Consider the following 17,259-nt stretch of genomic DNA (forward strand, 5'->3'; position numbering starts at 1 on the left):
AAGATGGCGGCGCCCGCGTTACGGACTGTCTTCCGAGGCTTGTGCGCGCGGCTAGAGCCCGGGGCCTCGGGGCGGCGCGGGGGCCACTCGGGGGCGCGGGACCTGCTGATGACGCAGAGAAGGCGAGGTCTGTTCAAGGAGATCTTCCCGGCCAAGGGAGTGGACGTGGAGCTGCCGGAGCTTCTGGCGAGGGGCAGCGAGGCTGGCACCCTCCCGGCCGTGTACTGCGGCTTCGACCCGACGGCCGACTCGCTGCACGTGGGGCACCTGCTGGCGGTGCTGGGGCTCATGCAGTTCCAGCGTGCGGGCCACCACGCCATCGCCGTGGTTGGCGGGGCCACGGCCCGCCTCGGGGACCCCAGCGGTCGCAGCAAGGAGCGCGAGGCCCTGAGCGCGGAGCGCGTGCGGGAGAACGCGCGGGCCCTGCGGGACTGCCTGGAGCGGCTGGCCGCCCACCACCGGCGCTTCTTCCACGACGGGCGGCCCTGGGGCGCCTTCACCGTGCTGGACAACGCGGCGTGGCACTCGCGGCAGCGCCTGGTGGACTTCCTGGCCGCCGTGGGCGGCTGCTTCCGCATGGGCACGCTGCTGAGCAGGCACAGCGTGCAGTCCCGCCTCAAGAGCCCCGAGGGCATGAGCTTGGCCGAATTCTTCTACCAGGTTCTCCAGGCCTACGACTTCTACCACCTGCACCAGAGCTACGGGTGCCGCATCCAGCTGGGCGGCGCCGACCAGCTGGGCAACATGATGTCCGGCTACGAGTTCATCCACAAGTAAGGCCGCCACACTGTCTCTGGGCCGGGGCGGCCAGGAGGACGGGGAGGTGAGGGATGCGTGCCAGACTGCAGTGTGGAGGCGGGAAAGGTCACTAGCTAGGCAAGTATGTCTGAGGTCGAATTTGAACTCAGGTCCTCCTGGCTCCAGGGCCAGTGCCCCATCCACCGCACCACCAAGCTGCCCCTAAAACCACCTTTTCTTATTCCAATACAGGTGCTTTTTATACCATGTCTTGCTGCCTCTGGTAGGTAAAAGGTTTGAAAGTGGAATTTCCCCACCTGGGTTCAGATTAGGAAATAACTATGATTCAATATAATTCAGTTAAGCAAATACTCTATGATGGTGTTAGGCAACAAAGGAGAAATGCAAAAAATAGTTGTCTCCCCACCGTCCACCCTACCCCTGAGGCAGAAGTATGAAAAGGTAGAAAAACCTGAGGAATTAACCTCTAGAGAAGAGGAAGGGAGACTTTGAGAGAAGGTGATGAATAAGGACATTTTTAAGAATGGAAAGCATCCGTGAAGAGGCATTGAAGTGAGACAAAATGCTAAGTTTAGGGTAAAGTAGTAGTTATGTTTTTTCTGACTTAAGTCTGAAAAAAAATAGGTTCAGACCAAGCTCCGAAAACCTTTTACGTATCAGACTGAGCTGCTTGTATTTTATTCAAGCCATTGAAATATTTTTGGATAGAGGAGTGACATAATCAAATGTCCTACAGAGCAATTACTTTGGCAGCTATGAAACAGAACTGGAGAGGACCAAGTCTGGAAGCAGGAGTTATTGCAGTAGTCTCCAGAAGAAAGGAACCAGAGTGGCAGTAGTGGCAGTTCAATAGGCAAGAGTGTAGACATATACATGAATACACTTTAAAAGTAATTCATATAATATATATAAATTTAATACTATATGCAGAATAAATACAAGACATTTATACAAATCAAGTGAAAACAAATTAGTTCTGAGGAAGGATATATAATCCAGTTCCAGCCAAAACTGTGAATTTCCATTTTTAGTATCCATGATGATTGGTCCAACTCCAGTGACTGGGAGCTCATTATATTGCAAATATATAATGACAGAGTTATTAGTTAAATAGATTGATTACACAGCATAGTGTAACTTTGCACCTTTAGCTGACATCAAATCAGTAAGTAATATAAGAAGTTCAGTGGTTAAGTTTTAGAATAATATAGTTGTAGATGGCATAAAAGGACTTTTTCTGCTCACCTGGTGAAATGGCCTTTTTTTTAAATATTAGAAACCAAAAGTTTTGAGGAAAGTTTCCTTTTCATTTTTACTTATTTACTCCTTAGGTTCATGAGACTATTTTATATGAAAAGTTTTATTGATATATTTTATTTTTAATATCACATTTATTTCTAGATTCTGGCTAATATAACCTAGTTATATAACTTCTCTTGTAATAACAACAAAATGAAGCAAAATTACAATTGAAGAAGTTTATACCAACATAAATTTCATCCTTTCTTCACCTGGGTTCTTGAGTTGCTATGTGACCAACTTGGTCACCAGTTTTCTGTGTTGAACTCAATTTATCTAGACTAATTTTTGTATAACAAATGCAAAATTAATGTGATGTAGTGCAAAGAGCACTGAATTTGAAGTCAAGGCTTAAATCCTGAATCTCAAGACATGACACCTCAAATCTCTTGAGTTTCACTGCCCCTAAGTAAAATGAACTGATTAAATGCTCTTTAAATTCTTTCAACTCAAAAATCCTATGTTCTGTGTTTATTGCTATGCCCTTTACATAAAACTTTTTTCATCATGGTGAGACAGTAGATTTTGGATTTAGTTGTAGTCCATTGTCACCATGGAATGACAACATTTGAGTATAAGAATGGTGGGAACCTAGCCATAGAGCTACAAATACAAAAGGTATTACTAGTGAATCCTGGTGATGAGACTATACTTAAAACTTTCCAAACTAGCACAAAAACAGCTAATTCTATTTGCCTGGCAACGGTGGTATTTTTATTTCTTCGCTTTTTAAAAAGTGAAGAAATAGAAGCTTTGACAGATTGATTTTATATCTAAGCAGATCTTTCCAGAGGAAAAATGGCAGAGGTGGGTCAGTCTTGATAAGCTCAGAAAGGTAGCTGTGCACATCTGATTAGGAGGCTTCCTGGGCCATATGTAGAGTAGGTAGTAAGCAGATCTAGTGGCAGCTGACTGAGTCTACAATATTGACAAGTTATCATAAAAGAAGTGTGAGCTTATAATTGAAAAACAAAGCATTTCTAAGCTGAAAGGAGGCTATCCAAGTTTACTTTTAAATATTTTCATTGAAACAATACATAATATATTTTGCTTTGCCATTTTAGTGAGACTTCTACAATAAATCAGCTTTTACTAAAGTATTTAGTAAACCCACATAGCATTTTGGACAGCCCTGGTGTAGTAGGAATTAGACCTGATTTTATTTTCATGGGTACTAATACTAACTCCTCTAAAACTTGTGTAATAACTGTAGACAAAGTCATTTTATCTCTCTGCTCAGTTTCCTCATCTGTAAAATTAGAGGATAAATTAGATAATATCTTAAGGTCCCTTCCAATTCTTTTAATTTTTCTAGATCTCAGAAATTTTTGGCGTATCACTTTAAAAATTACAGAATTAGCAAGATAATGAGATTCAAATGTTTGCCTATGATCTTAGCTAATGATTAATGTCATTATTTAAAAATTCAATTTGTTCTGACTTTAGAACCCAGAAACTAAAGAATTTCTATATCCCCAAAGCATCACTTACAAGGGCTGCATGTGGGCTGAAGAGCAAAATTATGCCAGAATTAAAGTCAACTTGTCCAGCAAATCATACCCTCTGAGACCAGCAACTTTTGCTTAAATTTGGCACAAGGTTGCCAATTTGAACAAAGAGTAAAAAAAATTACTCTGATGTTTCTTATTTGTTTTAAAGACAGTCTTCACTGGACAGACCAGTAGACTAAACTATGTAGAAAGATTATTGTTCTTTTAATAGGACTTCTTATATTTTTAAATACTTTGGAATTAGTTAATCTATTTGATGATCTTTTAACCTGCACATTAGTTTATTTCTAATAATCTTAAGAGGCATTAAAAATGTAAAGGTATTAGAATACCAAAATGTCCACTTAAAATGCATAAAGTACTGCTACTGGGGCAGCTAGGTGGACCAGTGGGTAGAGCACTGGCCCTGAAGTCAGGAGGACCTGAGTTCAGATCCATCCTCAGACACTAAATAATTACCTAGCTGTGTGACCTTTGGCAAGTCACTTAACCCCAATTGCCTCACATCCAGGGCCATCTCCAGTTGTCCCGATTCATATCTGGCACCTGGACCCAGATGGCTCTGGAGGAGAAAGTGACACTGGTGACTTAGTGCAACATGCCCTCACTCAAATCCTATTCTTGTGATTGTCATGGTATCTCCTTGACAGTCTGCTTGTGGTCTGCTTCAAAAAATAAAGATTTGGTAACCAAGATCAAAAGAAATTGGGAAACAATTTTTACGACTATAATGTTTCTGACAAAGGACTCATCTCTAAAATATACAGAGAATTGTGTCATAATTTAAAAAAAAAGAAGACAAACCATTCCCCAATTGACAAATGGTTAGAGGATATGCAAAGGCAATTTACAGATGAGGGAATCAAAGCAATCAATCCATAGTCATATGAAAAATTGCTTCTAAAACGCTAATTATTAGAGAAATGCAAATTAAAGCATCTCTCTGAGGTACCATTTCACAATAGGACCAGAAAGGACAATGATCAATGTTGGAAGGGATGTGGGAAATCTGGGACACTAATATACATTGTTGGTGGAACTGTGAACTCAGTCAACCTTTCTGGAGAGCAATTTGGAATTATGCCCAAAAGGCAACAAAAATGTGCATACTTTTTGATTTGGGTCTATATATACCCTGAAGAGATTATGAAAAGGGGTGAAAACATCACCTGTAAAAAAATGTTCATAGCAGCCCTGTTTGTGGTGGCAAAGAAATAGAAACTGAGGGAATGTCTATCAATTGGGGAATGGCTAAACAAACTGGTATATGTATGTGATGTAACACTATTGTTCTATTAGAAACTAGGAGGGATGGGAATTCAAGGAAGCCTGGAAGGATTTGCATGAACTGATGCTGAGTGAGATGAGCAGAACCAGAAGAACATTGTACACCCTAACAGCAACATGGGAGTGATGATCAACTTTAATGGACTTGCTCATACCAACAGGGCATCAATCAGGCACAATTTGGGGATATTTGCAATGGAGAAATGCCATCTGTATCCCAAGAAAGAATTGTGGAGTTTGAACAAAAGACCAAAGAATTTCTATATACCTTTAACTTTTAAAAAATTGTCTTATTACATAATTCTATATCTCATATTATGTTTCTTAAGGATATGATTTCTCTTACCACATTCAATTTAGACCAATGCATACTATGGGAATAATGTAAAGACTAACAAACTGCCTTCTGTAGGGGGTGGGGGGGAGGGAAGCAAGATTGGGGCAAAAATTGTAAAACTGAAATAAATAAAACCTTTCTAAAAAAATGAAGATTTGTTTGTTAAAATAAGATCTGTTAATAAGGAAAATGCATTTGTAAACTTTAAAGGATCATAAAAAAAATTAAGTATCTGAGGCTGAATTTGAACTCAGGTCCTCCTGACTCCAGGGCTGGTGCTCTTTCTACTGTGCCACTTAGCTGCCCTGTAAACTTTATTTTTTTTTTTGAAGGATTTTGAGGTACATAGGTTTCACAGCAGGTGAATGGTCTCTTGATTGCAGAACAATTGAAGTCATATAAATGTTAGTTGAATAGACTAGAAGTTGTAGTTTCAGTTAATCATCAGGGTAGTACTCTCTTTTGCTTCTTATCCTAATTAGTTTTGGTTTTGCTCATTTCTAATGTGGGGGATTTGGGTTTTTAGAACTTTCAACTTTAAATGAGACTGTTGTTTTTTATAAATAGGGTGACCGGGGAAGATGTATTTGGAATCACTGTTCCTCTGATTACTAGTACAACTGGAGCTAAACTGGGAAAATCTGCTGGCAATGCTGTTTGGCTAAACAAAGATAAAACTTCTCCTTTTGATTTTTATCAGTTTTTTGTCAGACAGCCTGATGAATGTATCGAGAGGTAAGTTTTTGAGAAATGTAATTAGCATATCTAAAATTGTATAGCTAAGGTAGAAGCCCATAATTAGCAGTTCAACTTTTTAAATAAATTTCTTTTCCAGTATTTAGATTGTTTCATGCAGGCCTTAGAACATGTACCTGAATTTCTTTAATCCAAAATGCTTAAATAAACCAACATGATTCTCTTATTAATTAGTAATTATCCTAGTCTGTTAGACTCATTGGTTATTAAAAAAAATCCTTTGCAGACTTTAAATTGTTAACCTGTTTAAATTTCTAACTTTTGTATATAAAAATTTACTATAAGTTTTTACATGTTTGTATAATTTATATTTGTATGTGTGTATGTGGACATATCATATATATTAAATATTTTTGCACATGATTTCATTATGACTGGCAACATCTGCAGTTTGACTGTATTCATGGTAGTATTATACTCTTCCTACTTAAATTTTATTTAGAATATTATTTCTTGATAAAAAAAATTTATTTATAAGATAGTACAGTGTATTTGGCTTGGAGTCAGGAAGACTCATCTTCTTGAGTTCAAATTTGACCTCAGACACTTAATAGCTGCCTCCATTTTGCTTATCTGTAAATTGCGCTGGAGAGGGAAATGGCATCCTACTCCAGTACTTTGTTAAGAAAACTCAGATACTGCTGAAGAGAGTTCATTTTGATTATTGTCAACATGTTATTTCTTTTGAAAAAGTATTGTATTGTATTTAGTGGTACTATATAATGGCTTTTTGGTAGAATGATTTAAAAATGTTATGAATTATTATAATATGGGACAGTATATTTATGTTATAATGTGGGACAATATAAAAAAATTCAAATTAAGTCAGGAAAGCAATTTCCAGTTCTGCTCTGTTATTAAGCTATGCCTGCCATTACACCTGGCAGTATCATAAAGAAGAAAAGGATCCTTATACAGCAGTTTTTTGTTTTTTTTTTTGTAGTACCATACCTAAGAGAGGGAATCTATTGTTAGGTAAGCAGACGAACACATTAGGAATGTAATGAATACTACTTTGCCATGAGAAATGTTGAAAGGGTTTCAGTGAAACCTTTAGAAGACTTGTATGAGTAAAGCAGAATGAAGTGAGCAGAACAAGAACAATTTATATAATAGTGACACCTCTGTTAAAAAAAAACTTTGAAAAACTCAAGTACTCACATTATTACAAGTAACATGATGGAAGAGAAATGATGAAGAAACAGTACCTGTTTTTTGGGACATAGTGAATGCAGAAATTTATTTTGCTTATATCTTTGTTACATAGGTTTTTTCTTCATTGAAAAAGAGGAAAATTGATTTTTTGTTATTTTTAAATTAACAAAAATAATTGAAAACAGCATCATAGATTACGTTACAGAACAAAACTCCCACTTAGGGTTTTTTTTTATTTTAAGCTTTTTAAAACAAGTTATTTCTGGAAACAGTGTTGGATTTTGAATCAGAGGACCCTGGGTTTGAATCTCACCTCAACTACCTTGTAATAACCTTGTGTAAATCTCCCTGAGACAGGGTGAGGAGTTCAGACTTTGAAGTCCCTTCTGGTTCTTCATCTTTGAATCTGTCACCTGCTCAAGTGGGATAGACTTTATAGACACTCTACTACTGTGGTGTAGTGAATTTGTTTTCATCATTCTATTTAAGATTATTAATTTTATACCAATATATCATACTGTATTATATGCAAGTTATTTGAAATTGTTTTTTAAAAGAGAAATACTTCAGTTTGAGGAAGGTATGCAGATGTTAAGAGATTTACCTGGCCTATCAGAACAATAGGTCTGATATAGCCTTAAATACACTGGTCTTCTTGCTGTTGCAACTTAAAGACACATATGTTGTCCCACCAAAATGTTTTCTTTTGATTTAGTTCTCTAATAGCAAATGTTCATTTGTATTTTTTGTTTTTGACTACTTTTACTTTTTTCACTTTATTCAGCTTATATTTTCAGTGTAGACTTGAATGATCCTTGAAATGTTTGACACATCAACAGTATTTCTTAGGTATTTGTTTTTTAAAAACTACTTTTTAAAGCCTTCAGCATGCTTATTTTCAAAAACCATAAAACAAAACAAAAAAAGAGTAGTAAGGTTATTATGAAATTGTGGTTTTGTACATATTTAAGCATTTGCTTTTTTAATCTGTTGCTTTGGTAATCAAATTTCTAAAAAGCTCAAATGTTTCATAAGGACTTTCTAAAATTTTGCTTGAAAACAGTTGTCTTAAGGGTTCAAAAGGATTCTCTTCATTTTGGCAGTGCTGATCTCGTCCTTTATAAATGGGCATATTTTTCGAAATATATTCAAAACATTTGGAATTTATTTGCAGATTGATATTTGAAGGTTGGTGTTTGAAGTGTAAGAAAAATAGGAAATAGTATACAGAACATCTTGCTGTTTTTTTCTCTGAGGTACCTTAAACTCTTCACTTTTCTACCCCTTCTGGAGATTGACCATATAATGCAGATGCATACCAAAGCACCAGAAAAATGGGGACCTCAGATACGACTTGCAACAGAAGTTACAAAATTCGTTCATGGCCAAGAAGGACTAGAATCTGCCAAAAGGTAATCTTTTCCAATCATCAATCCCCAACAAATAGGATACCTTAGCCAACCTGGAAGCCACATTACAACTAAAAAAATTTAACTTTTTCATAGGTCTTCTTTGAAAGTCAACCCCTTAATGAAAAGATTAACTGCTAGAAGTCAGAAGAATTGAACTGAGATTTAGACTGTAGGCACTAACCATGGATATTTTGAGAATTATTCTCTCAGTTATGAAGTGAAAGAGAATTGGATTAAATAATTTGCTAAGATCCCTTCCATTTAGAAAAATTCTGTGCCTATTACAATTGCTGAGTGCATTTATTAAAATGTTCAAATAACTTGAAATGTTTTTCAGGTGTACACAAGCCCTTTATCATTGCAGTATAGAGGCACTAGAGATTATGTCTGATGAAGAGTTAAAAGAGCTATTTAAAGAAGCTCCATTCTCTGAATTGGTTCTTGATCCAGGAACAAGTGTATTAGATGTGTGTCGCAAAGCAAATGCTATTCCAGATGGCCCAAGAGGGTAAGATTGACCTTTTGTGTCCAAATCACATCACAATTTTCAGTTAAGCTGGGTCCCCCCCCCATGCAACTATTTTACTTTTTTATACTATTACTTCCAAAAAGTCCTGTGCTTGAGGCCTCATCCCCATGTCTCTAAAAATCATAGTTTTTAGATGAGTGCTAAACATCATCTTGGCTTTTGATATTTTAAATTTGAAATCTGTGTTCAATTCAGTGCTGATTTTTGTGCCAGGCACTTTGCTATAAGCCCTGCAAAAACAGAGAGAGATAGATGTTCAATAACCAGTGACTAAAATGTTACTGAAGAGACTGAGATTAATATTCTTAATGTAAGTGAACCTAGAAAATGAAGAAGGAAGTGAAAGGGGGGTGCATAAATCCCTCTTAGAGAGTCAAAATAGTTAGCAGATTTGGTTTTATTCTATGTCCAAAAACAAGAAACCTTATTTATTGGATAATTTGGTTTTCTCATTGTTGTGCTCATCATAAATGTTTTTAACCACAAAAATAATTTCAGCAATGTACCAGTGTCTGTTATAAATGATACATTACAGAAACTGTATGACCATCGTAGTTACTTTATACTTTAATACTGTATGACTTTAATACAAAGTTGGAGTAGGCAAATATGATGAAATATAAATTGGAAAGAGGCCAAAAATGACTTTTAGATTAAAAAGAATCACTCTGATGTACTATGTACATTCTAGAACTGAAAGTTACTGAATATGATGGGCACTGAATAACATAACAAACAGTAATAAAAATGAGAAGACAACATGTCATGCAATGAAAAATTATTCTAATCTGTTATTGCTACTAGAATGTCAGAAATGGATGGAAGAAAGGAAATAGTATTTTAATGAATACAAATCAACTGCCACAAGGAGATCAGAAAAGACCATAAACTGCCCAGGGGCTGGCTAGGTGGTGCAGGGGGGCGGCTAGGTGGCAGTGGATAGAGCACCAGCCTTGTAGTCAGAAGTACCTGGGTTCAAATGTGACCTCAGACACTTAATAATTACCTAGCCATGTGGCCTTGGGCAAGCCACTTAACCCCACTGCCTTGAAAAATCTAAAAAAAAATAAAATAAGACCATAAACTGCCTTAGTAAACATTTGCCGAGAGAAGTAATTACACAAGTTTTACTTTAGTCATATTTAGTGACTGACAAAGAATATTCTTCAACTCATTGTTGTCTTCAGTGTCAGAGATTTGAGTCCTAACTTAGAAATCAGAAAATTATTTTATTAAAGAGGAGACAAGTTTTGTTTTAAACACTGAATTTGAAATGTCTGAGTGATCTAGGAATGACACTTGGGAGAGTTATAAAAACTTGAGATCCCCATTAAATGGTGAATTTTTACCAGTAATTTTCTCCCCTCATAATTTTCAAGCACTAAGAACCATTGATTTACTTTTCTTTGTCAAAAGACATTGCAGCCTAAATTTTCACTCAACAGTAGTTACTTTACACTGAAAAGTAATGAAAAATAGAGCACCCTTAACTTAAAGATTAAGATTTAAAAAATATTTCACAACCACCATAGATTTTATTAAATATAGTAATAACAGATGAACACATCGAGTCTGAACATACAATTTGCCCAGTTAGTGGGCACCATGACAAAAACTAGAATTTTAACCCAGGTGTCTTGACTCCTATGTGCTACACACTCTTTTTCTCTTATTTTACAGAGTAAAAAAAACAATTGTTCTCTCTAGCAGTCATTTTTCCCTATTTAAAGCTCTTTAAGGTAGACGAAGAATTGAAAAAAAATCACAATTCATATCTCAAGTTTGAGACATACTAAAAATATAGTCTAATAGATTTGCATTTAGATTTGAAATAAACCAGCTTATTTTTTATACATTACTATTTTTAGGTACCGGATGATTACAGAAGGAGGAGTCAGTATAAATCACAAACAAGTAACTAATCCAGAAAGTGTTCTAGTTGTTGGACAACATATCCTCAAAAATGGACTTTCACTACTCAAGATAGGAAAAAGAAATTTCTACATTATAAAGTGGCTTCAGCTGTAACTGGATAAAACCTAGCTGATAATAAAAATTTTATGCCAGCAGTCTACATGAAGCATCTTTATTTGAGTAGGTCACAAGAAAAAATAATTTGGTATACTACAATTCTCACTTTAATTATCATATGTTGCATAGGTATTTTATTTCTGTGTGGAGAAAAAACTCAACATTTATGACGATCTGAGGAAGAAAACTTATTTACATCAAGAAAAAAATAGCAGTGCCTTTTGATGCAAAAGCAAATATGAAGAATTGTTATCATTTATTACACTATATGAGAAGTAGGAGTACATATTTCATTAATGTCAGGTAGCCATTCCACGGAAACATTTCTAGATTGAAATCTTGGGGGAGAAAAAGTTTTGAAACAAAAAGAAACCAGTCTTTTATAATTTATACTTAGGATCTTTTTTCCCTCAGGCTAATTAAATATAACAAGGATCTAATTCCAGCAATATGAACAAAGCCCTTACTAATGCAGTTAAATCACTTGCTAAGATTGTCAGACTCCATTAATGTTATATCCCTGGTTACAAATAAGTTAAATTGGGGCTTTAGCTAAAAAGCAACCAAAGGATTATGGCAGTGATCTCAATAAATAATTTTTGGTTTTTTTGGTGTGTGTGATTTACTTGCCCAACATCACACAGTAAGTATTAAAGTATCTGAGATCATATTTCAACTCGGGTCCACTTGGCCAGTGCTCCATACACTGTGCCACCTAACTGCCCCCAAGAAATTTAAGAAGAAGCACGGAAAGCATATTTAGTTTGGTAATTAGTAAAGAGACATTTTTGTTAATATTTTGTGAATTAATTGGAACAAGTCAATCAACTGATCTACTTGTAAAATGAGAGTTGTAACATCTCAAATGTAAAATCTCAACTATTCTTTCCACACTGAAGATTTTATGATTAATATATACTACATACATTCTTAAATAATACGCCTCTCAAATCCTTTTTTTCAGGCCAGGGTCAAAAACCTTGCATTAAAACAGATCTGACCATAAACAGCTTTATAACGCCCCTTGTGAAAATGAACTTTAAACAAATTTCAAAAGTACTCATTTATTGACTTAAAAATGCACTGTCTTTCACGCAAATAATTTTATTTACAATAACAACAGACATTAAGGTCAGAAATCTCTACACTTGGTGCTTCTCTTGAATGTTTCTCACCACCAAATGTAAAGTTTTCACCCAGCATGAGACAAAATAGGAGAAAAAAAGGTTATAATCTGTCACTTGTATTATTAGCCCCTGATACCTAGGATGGAAAATGAGGTAATTCAAGATTATTATGTTTCAATTTTAATGTTCCTTGACAAAAGATAAAGGATATGTGCATATGACTTGACTTAAATAAAATGGTCATTAAAATTTTGCCCAAGGCCTTTTAAAGAGTACAAAAGTTTTTGAATTTTGGACAATTTAAACATTTTAAGAATTTAGTATCTATTTTAAAGCTTAATTTTGGCTAAGTATTTAAGGGATATAATCCTCCAATGAAGTCAAAAGTGTAACTTATGATGATTTTTTTTCCCCTATACTTAGTCATTGAGAACCTCTCCCAGCAATTAGTAAAGAAGATATATCCTTTATATTCAATGCTTCCATCTTCTTTCCCTCCCATTTCCAGAAATAATTCTGCTATTGTTTAATTCAGTCCTTAAAAAATAGAGGGGGAAGGTTATATTCAAAGCATTTTTGAAAATAAAAGTACGAATTTTGAAAAAGCAGACTTTAAATCTTTGCACAATTTTAAAGAGCAATGGGACTTAAGCATTTTGATCCCAGAGTTGGAAAAGCTCTATTCACATTAGCATAGTAAAGCTTTTGGCTTTCTTGTTTAACTAATCTGAACTGAATTTTCCATTTGAAAGTGAAGTTGAAAAGCTGAAAGATGTTTTAAAGAAATATAGATTCTAAAACACTATGGCCAACTTCTCAACTTGCATAATTATCAGAGCCAAGTCAGTTGATATATGAGATCACATGCTTTATAGTCATACACTATTTCTTCTCCGCTATTATGTATGGTAGTTGCTTGAAATTACTTATAAGAACACATAGTTCATAGGCAAACTGACTTCAGAAACTTGGCACTACTAGAACAGATATATGTATATTAATACATATATACACACACACATAGAATCAACATTTCAGGGAACCAGCTATTTAATATGTATGTTTCTTCTGTAAAACAATATTTTTATCTCAAGATTTTTCACAGCAGATTTACATAGTTCAAGACACAGGAAGAATCAATAGTGAAGTTTGCAATAACTATTACAAGTCATCACATTTTCACCTATTGAAATGCCTCTTAGATTTCTTCACCAAAGATGAGTTTCTCGAATTTCAGCAATTATCTGACTGGCTCGTTGTAAGGCCTGCATTAAAGAAAGGGGGAAAACAAAATCAATGCTTTAAAAAGATTTCTTGAATTTCTTTAATGGAGGTTGTGTCAGATTTTAAAGGTTTAGTGGCCCTCAAATCTTTTTGAATGTCTCTGTCAAGGCAGCTTGAAAAAGAACCTCAGAGTCTGATATCCTATTTGACAGCTCTGATGAGGTGACCTTGTTATTCAAATGCCAAATATTTCACAAGGAGAACTCAAAAGGCAAGCATTTACATGGAGATCAGAAGAAATTGCCCAGACTCCCACATCAAAGAAGGCATGGTGCTCTATGAGCAAAACAGAATTACTGTAGCTCAAAAGAAACAAAATGTACAAATTTGGAGACCTCTTTACTCCAAATGAACTATTTGTACAAACTCTTTGTACCTGACCTTTGATAGAGCCTGCCGAGCTTGTATTGGTCTGATCATCCATGGTCAATATACTGTACCTTGAACCTGGCAGAGTGGTGTCATTTTGGCCTTCTTTAAGCACAAAGGACAATAACTATCTCAAATATTAGACCAAATCAAAGCATAAACCTTACTTAATAAATTCAGAATACATGAAAAGGACCCAAGTAGGCAGGCTCTGGAACTACAAACACAGTTGGAAAGATTCATCATCACCATGTGGACCACAAGATAAGGTTTTCAAATCCCCAAAGGGATCTATGGAGGTGTTTCAATCAGTATATGTTTCAAACACAATTCCACCATAGTCCCCAAATCCACCCTCCTTGCCATATACAAGATTCTAACATCTTTTTTTGCACCAGAATCAGAATATTACCTCTTCCATTTACAAAGCTAGCTAATAAGTTTCACAAATTTGGATAGTGAGTATAAGTAAGTGTCAATATTGAATTGATCTGTGTTGCAAGTCTACCCTACCTAGGGATATGTAGGAAATTTTAGTAGGTGTTTTTTTTTTGGCTTGTTGATTTTTAAGATTGAGAAATTTTTTGGGGGAGGGGTCAAAAAATTTGAAAACATCTTTGAAATGTTTAAATCACTGATTCTTTTGTTGCGAAAAATCTGTATCACTTATAAAAACATTTAAAAATCTAAATGAGTTTCAGTGGGTTTAAAGTTCATTTATTAAAATTATTTTAAAAAAGCAATGCCTTATTAATTTTCAAAACAAATGACTGGGGCAGCTAGGTGGCACAGTGGATAGAGCACCAGCCTTGGAGTCAGGAGTACCTGAGTTCAAATTTGACCTCAGACACTTAATAATCACCTAGCCATGTGGCCTTGGGCAAGCCACTTAACCCCATTGCCTTGAAAAATCTGAAGAAAAAAAAAAGACTGACCTTGGAAGATGGAAATTTTGATCTATTTATATTGGTGAGGCATTTTTCAACCTTGACAGCCAATGAACTCAAGTAACAAAATGGTTTTAAGTTTAGTTTCAAAAATAATTAGGCAAACTGTAGTTTTGAAATTGTTACTTTTTTTGATCCTTAGCAAGTATATTTTTAACTTCACTGTACAAATAAGAAAACTGAGTGAAAAGAATATAAATACAAATCTTGAGATCTTTTCTAATTTTTCACTGCTGCTAGTAACTTCTTTCTTCGCCAATTACCTTATGTTTACTTTGTATACCTTTATATACATATCAGCTTCCTGACAAAAATAAAACTACTGAAGACAGGATTTTCATTTTTGTTTCTGTATCCCCAGTGCCTAGCACTGAATGATGGCTGACTAGTGGCTGACTGATAGATGTTGAAATGAGTTGGAACTGAATCAAATAACAATATTTTAAGCATAAAGCAAAAGCAAATGGCAGGCAATTGAAACCAATTTACAACAGAAAATACTAAACTATGACAAACAATTTCTCAAAATAAATTCTCTAAATAGCTCAAACATGAAAAATTGATAAAAACTAAAAGTTGTCTGGTTTATACCTTTAACATATCAGCTGCTTCCTTTCTTCGCTGTGCCATGTCCTCAGATTCAGTCAGAAGGTCATCCAGTAACAATGATTTGTATAGCTGTCCTACTAACTCACTCTGAAGAGTATCCTTCACATGATTGACTAAAAAATGCATTACTGCCTTTGGCACACTGAAAATAATAAAAAGAAATGTGAGCATTCATAGCTTTTTAACCTTAATTTGAACATAATTACATGAGTTTAGAAAATAGCCAACATACTCATGTAGCAATTCTTTAAGCTCTTTAGTTGTTTTATTATTTAAGTGACCTCTTTGAGACTCATTCAGCTCTAAAAAATCATTGGGAGAATGAATAGGATTTGTATATGAAGTAAGAGATTGTATGGTCAAGTGTTTCTTTTATTTTGCCTTAAATTTATTGTTTCTTCTTACAATCACTAACTGATGTCACAGGAGAAATATTTAGAAATCTCAGGTCAGTTCAGAGCAGATACGCCAAATATGTAGTAACATTCCTGAGATACAGCCCAAAACTATATTAAAATGTAACTGGGAAATATTTAACAATATAAAAATACAATAAAATAGAGATATTACATTTTAAAATAAAGTCAATAATAAATGAGAAAATAGATAAATAAATCTAAGTCAACCTGAAGGGATCCTTATGGATCTTCATTTCTATTTATCTGGCACCACTGGTTTAGAAAATCATTATTTTCACCAGAAAGGAAACAAATTTTTTAAATTTTATTGTTTTGTAATACTACTCTTCTAAAGTACCAAATAAGATTTTAGACTAAATGGATTTCATATCTTGATATTAAAGGCTTTTCTTCATTAATATCATAGTAATATTTCACATAAAAATGTATGTTCTTTTTTGGTCAAGCCAAGGGGATTCTAAATTCATAATTATCATTTTGAACAGAAATATGAAAGCATTCATTATAATTAGTAGCTTATTTTAATACTAACCTGTCTTGTATATTCTTCCTGACAATAAGAAAATATGATTTGATAAGTCTTTCAATAACTTCACAATCTCGCTGTTCCCGGGCAGATAGTTTCCGTGCAACTGGCACAGGCTACAAAGAAAAGATAGAATTTTAACTTTGGCCCATCTCACCTTTTTGACAATATTTTAAAAGAGCTGAAAGCAATAGTTTTGAACCAAAAGTTTTAAACTTTTAAAATTTTAAAAATTTATTTTTCAATCTTAAGGTTTTTTGCTAAATATTTATTTTAGATTGTATTTAGAATTAATTGGAAAAACTTATTGTAAATTTGTCGATATAAACTAATATCAGTCCCCAAATCCTTACCACATCCAATAAATTCACAGCATGGCCTTTTTGTGGACTGGCTGGCATAATGGGAATTGGTTTTGATTTTTCTTCAGCTAATAGTTCTTCAGCTTTTGAGGTTTTCAGCATTCCTCTCCAGTTACCTGTTGCTGGTTCTTGAGCCCCATCACCTATACCACCTACAGGTATTATCTAAAAAAATGTGAACACATACAAACCAATTTACTCATTAAATAAAGGCATAAAGTAAACATTTATATTCATTGGTAATCGACTGAATATCCAAACCCTACTCATTTTCATTTATCAGACTCTTTAAGAGAACCTAAAGAACTGGCAGCAGTTTACAACTGTGTACATTACTATACATCTGTAATCCATTTGATCTGATATAATTCAAAAAGGATTCTATCATACTCTCACCAAAATTAGAAACAATATAATCAATCTCATTCTTGGTCCTTCCTTAATATTTAACAATTCAAAATTTGTCAACTCCACAGAATTTGGGGAGATAACAAAGGACAAGTATAATATGAGGAGGAACACAAATACTCATTATATTAT

General features: G+C 34.9%; 2 protein-coding genes across 7 annotated transcripts in view; one reads left to right on the forward strand and one right to left on the reverse strand.

The window, feature by feature from the left end:
- YARS2 (tyrosyl-tRNA synthetase 2) lies at nucleotides 1–11,119 on the forward strand. Its single transcript, XM_074194755.1, has 5 exons — nucleotides 1–773; nucleotides 5,761–5,928; nucleotides 8,361–8,516; nucleotides 8,854–9,024; nucleotides 10,914–11,119. Exons 1-5 carry the CDS (start codon nucleotides 4–6, stop codon nucleotides 11,071–11,073), a joined length of 1,425 nt encoding a protein of 474 aa, XP_074050856.1. The 5' UTR covers nucleotides 1–3; the 3' UTR covers nucleotides 11,074–11,119.
- Nucleotides 11,120–13,235: 2,116 nt separating this feature from the next.
- Nucleotides 13,236–17,259, reverse strand: part of DNM1L (dynamin 1 like) — a 95,351-nt gene continuing 91,327 nt past the window's right edge. For 4 of the 6 annotated variants that reach the window (XM_074194752.1, XM_074194749.1, XM_074194751.1 and 1 more), the window contains 4 exons: nucleotides 16,711–16,884; nucleotides 16,364–16,473; nucleotides 15,395–15,554; nucleotides 13,236–13,468 (listed from right to left, as the gene is read on the reverse strand). In XM_074194752.1, coding sequence (XP_074050853.1) covers nucleotides 13,412–13,468; nucleotides 15,395–15,554; nucleotides 16,364–16,473; nucleotides 16,711–16,884 — 501 coding nt within the window. In that variant the 3' untranslated portion in view covers nucleotides 13,236–13,411. The remainder of the gene's footprint in view (nucleotides 13,469–15,394; nucleotides 15,555–16,363; nucleotides 16,474–16,710; nucleotides 16,885–17,259) is intronic. The other 2 variants (XM_074194753.1, XM_074194754.1) reach the window with 1 other exon arrangement.

Source organism: Macrotis lagotis, chromosome 7 (genome assembly GCF_037893015.1).
Source record: "Macrotis lagotis isolate mMagLag1 chromosome 7, bilby.v1.9.chrom.fasta, whole genome shotgun sequence".
Lineage (NCBI taxonomy): Eukaryota > Metazoa > Chordata > Mammalia > Peramelemorphia > Peramelidae > Macrotis > Macrotis lagotis.

What these genes read in the sequence shown, in the direction of transcription:
- YARS2 (XM_074194755.1), top strand. Translation starts at nt 4, where the DNA reads ATGGCGGCGCCCGCGTTACGGACTGTCTTCCGAGGCTTGTGCGCGCGG. An exon ending in GGCTACGAGTTCATCCACAA is followed by an intron (nt 774 to 5,760) that starts GTAAGGCCGCCA and finishes TTTTATAAATAG; the next exon opens with GGTGACCGGGGAAGATGTAT. An exon ending in CCTGATGAATGTATCGAGAG is followed by an intron (nt 5,929 to 8,360) that starts GTAAGTTTTTGA and finishes TTTTTCTCTGAG; the next exon opens with GTACCTTAAACTCTTCACTT.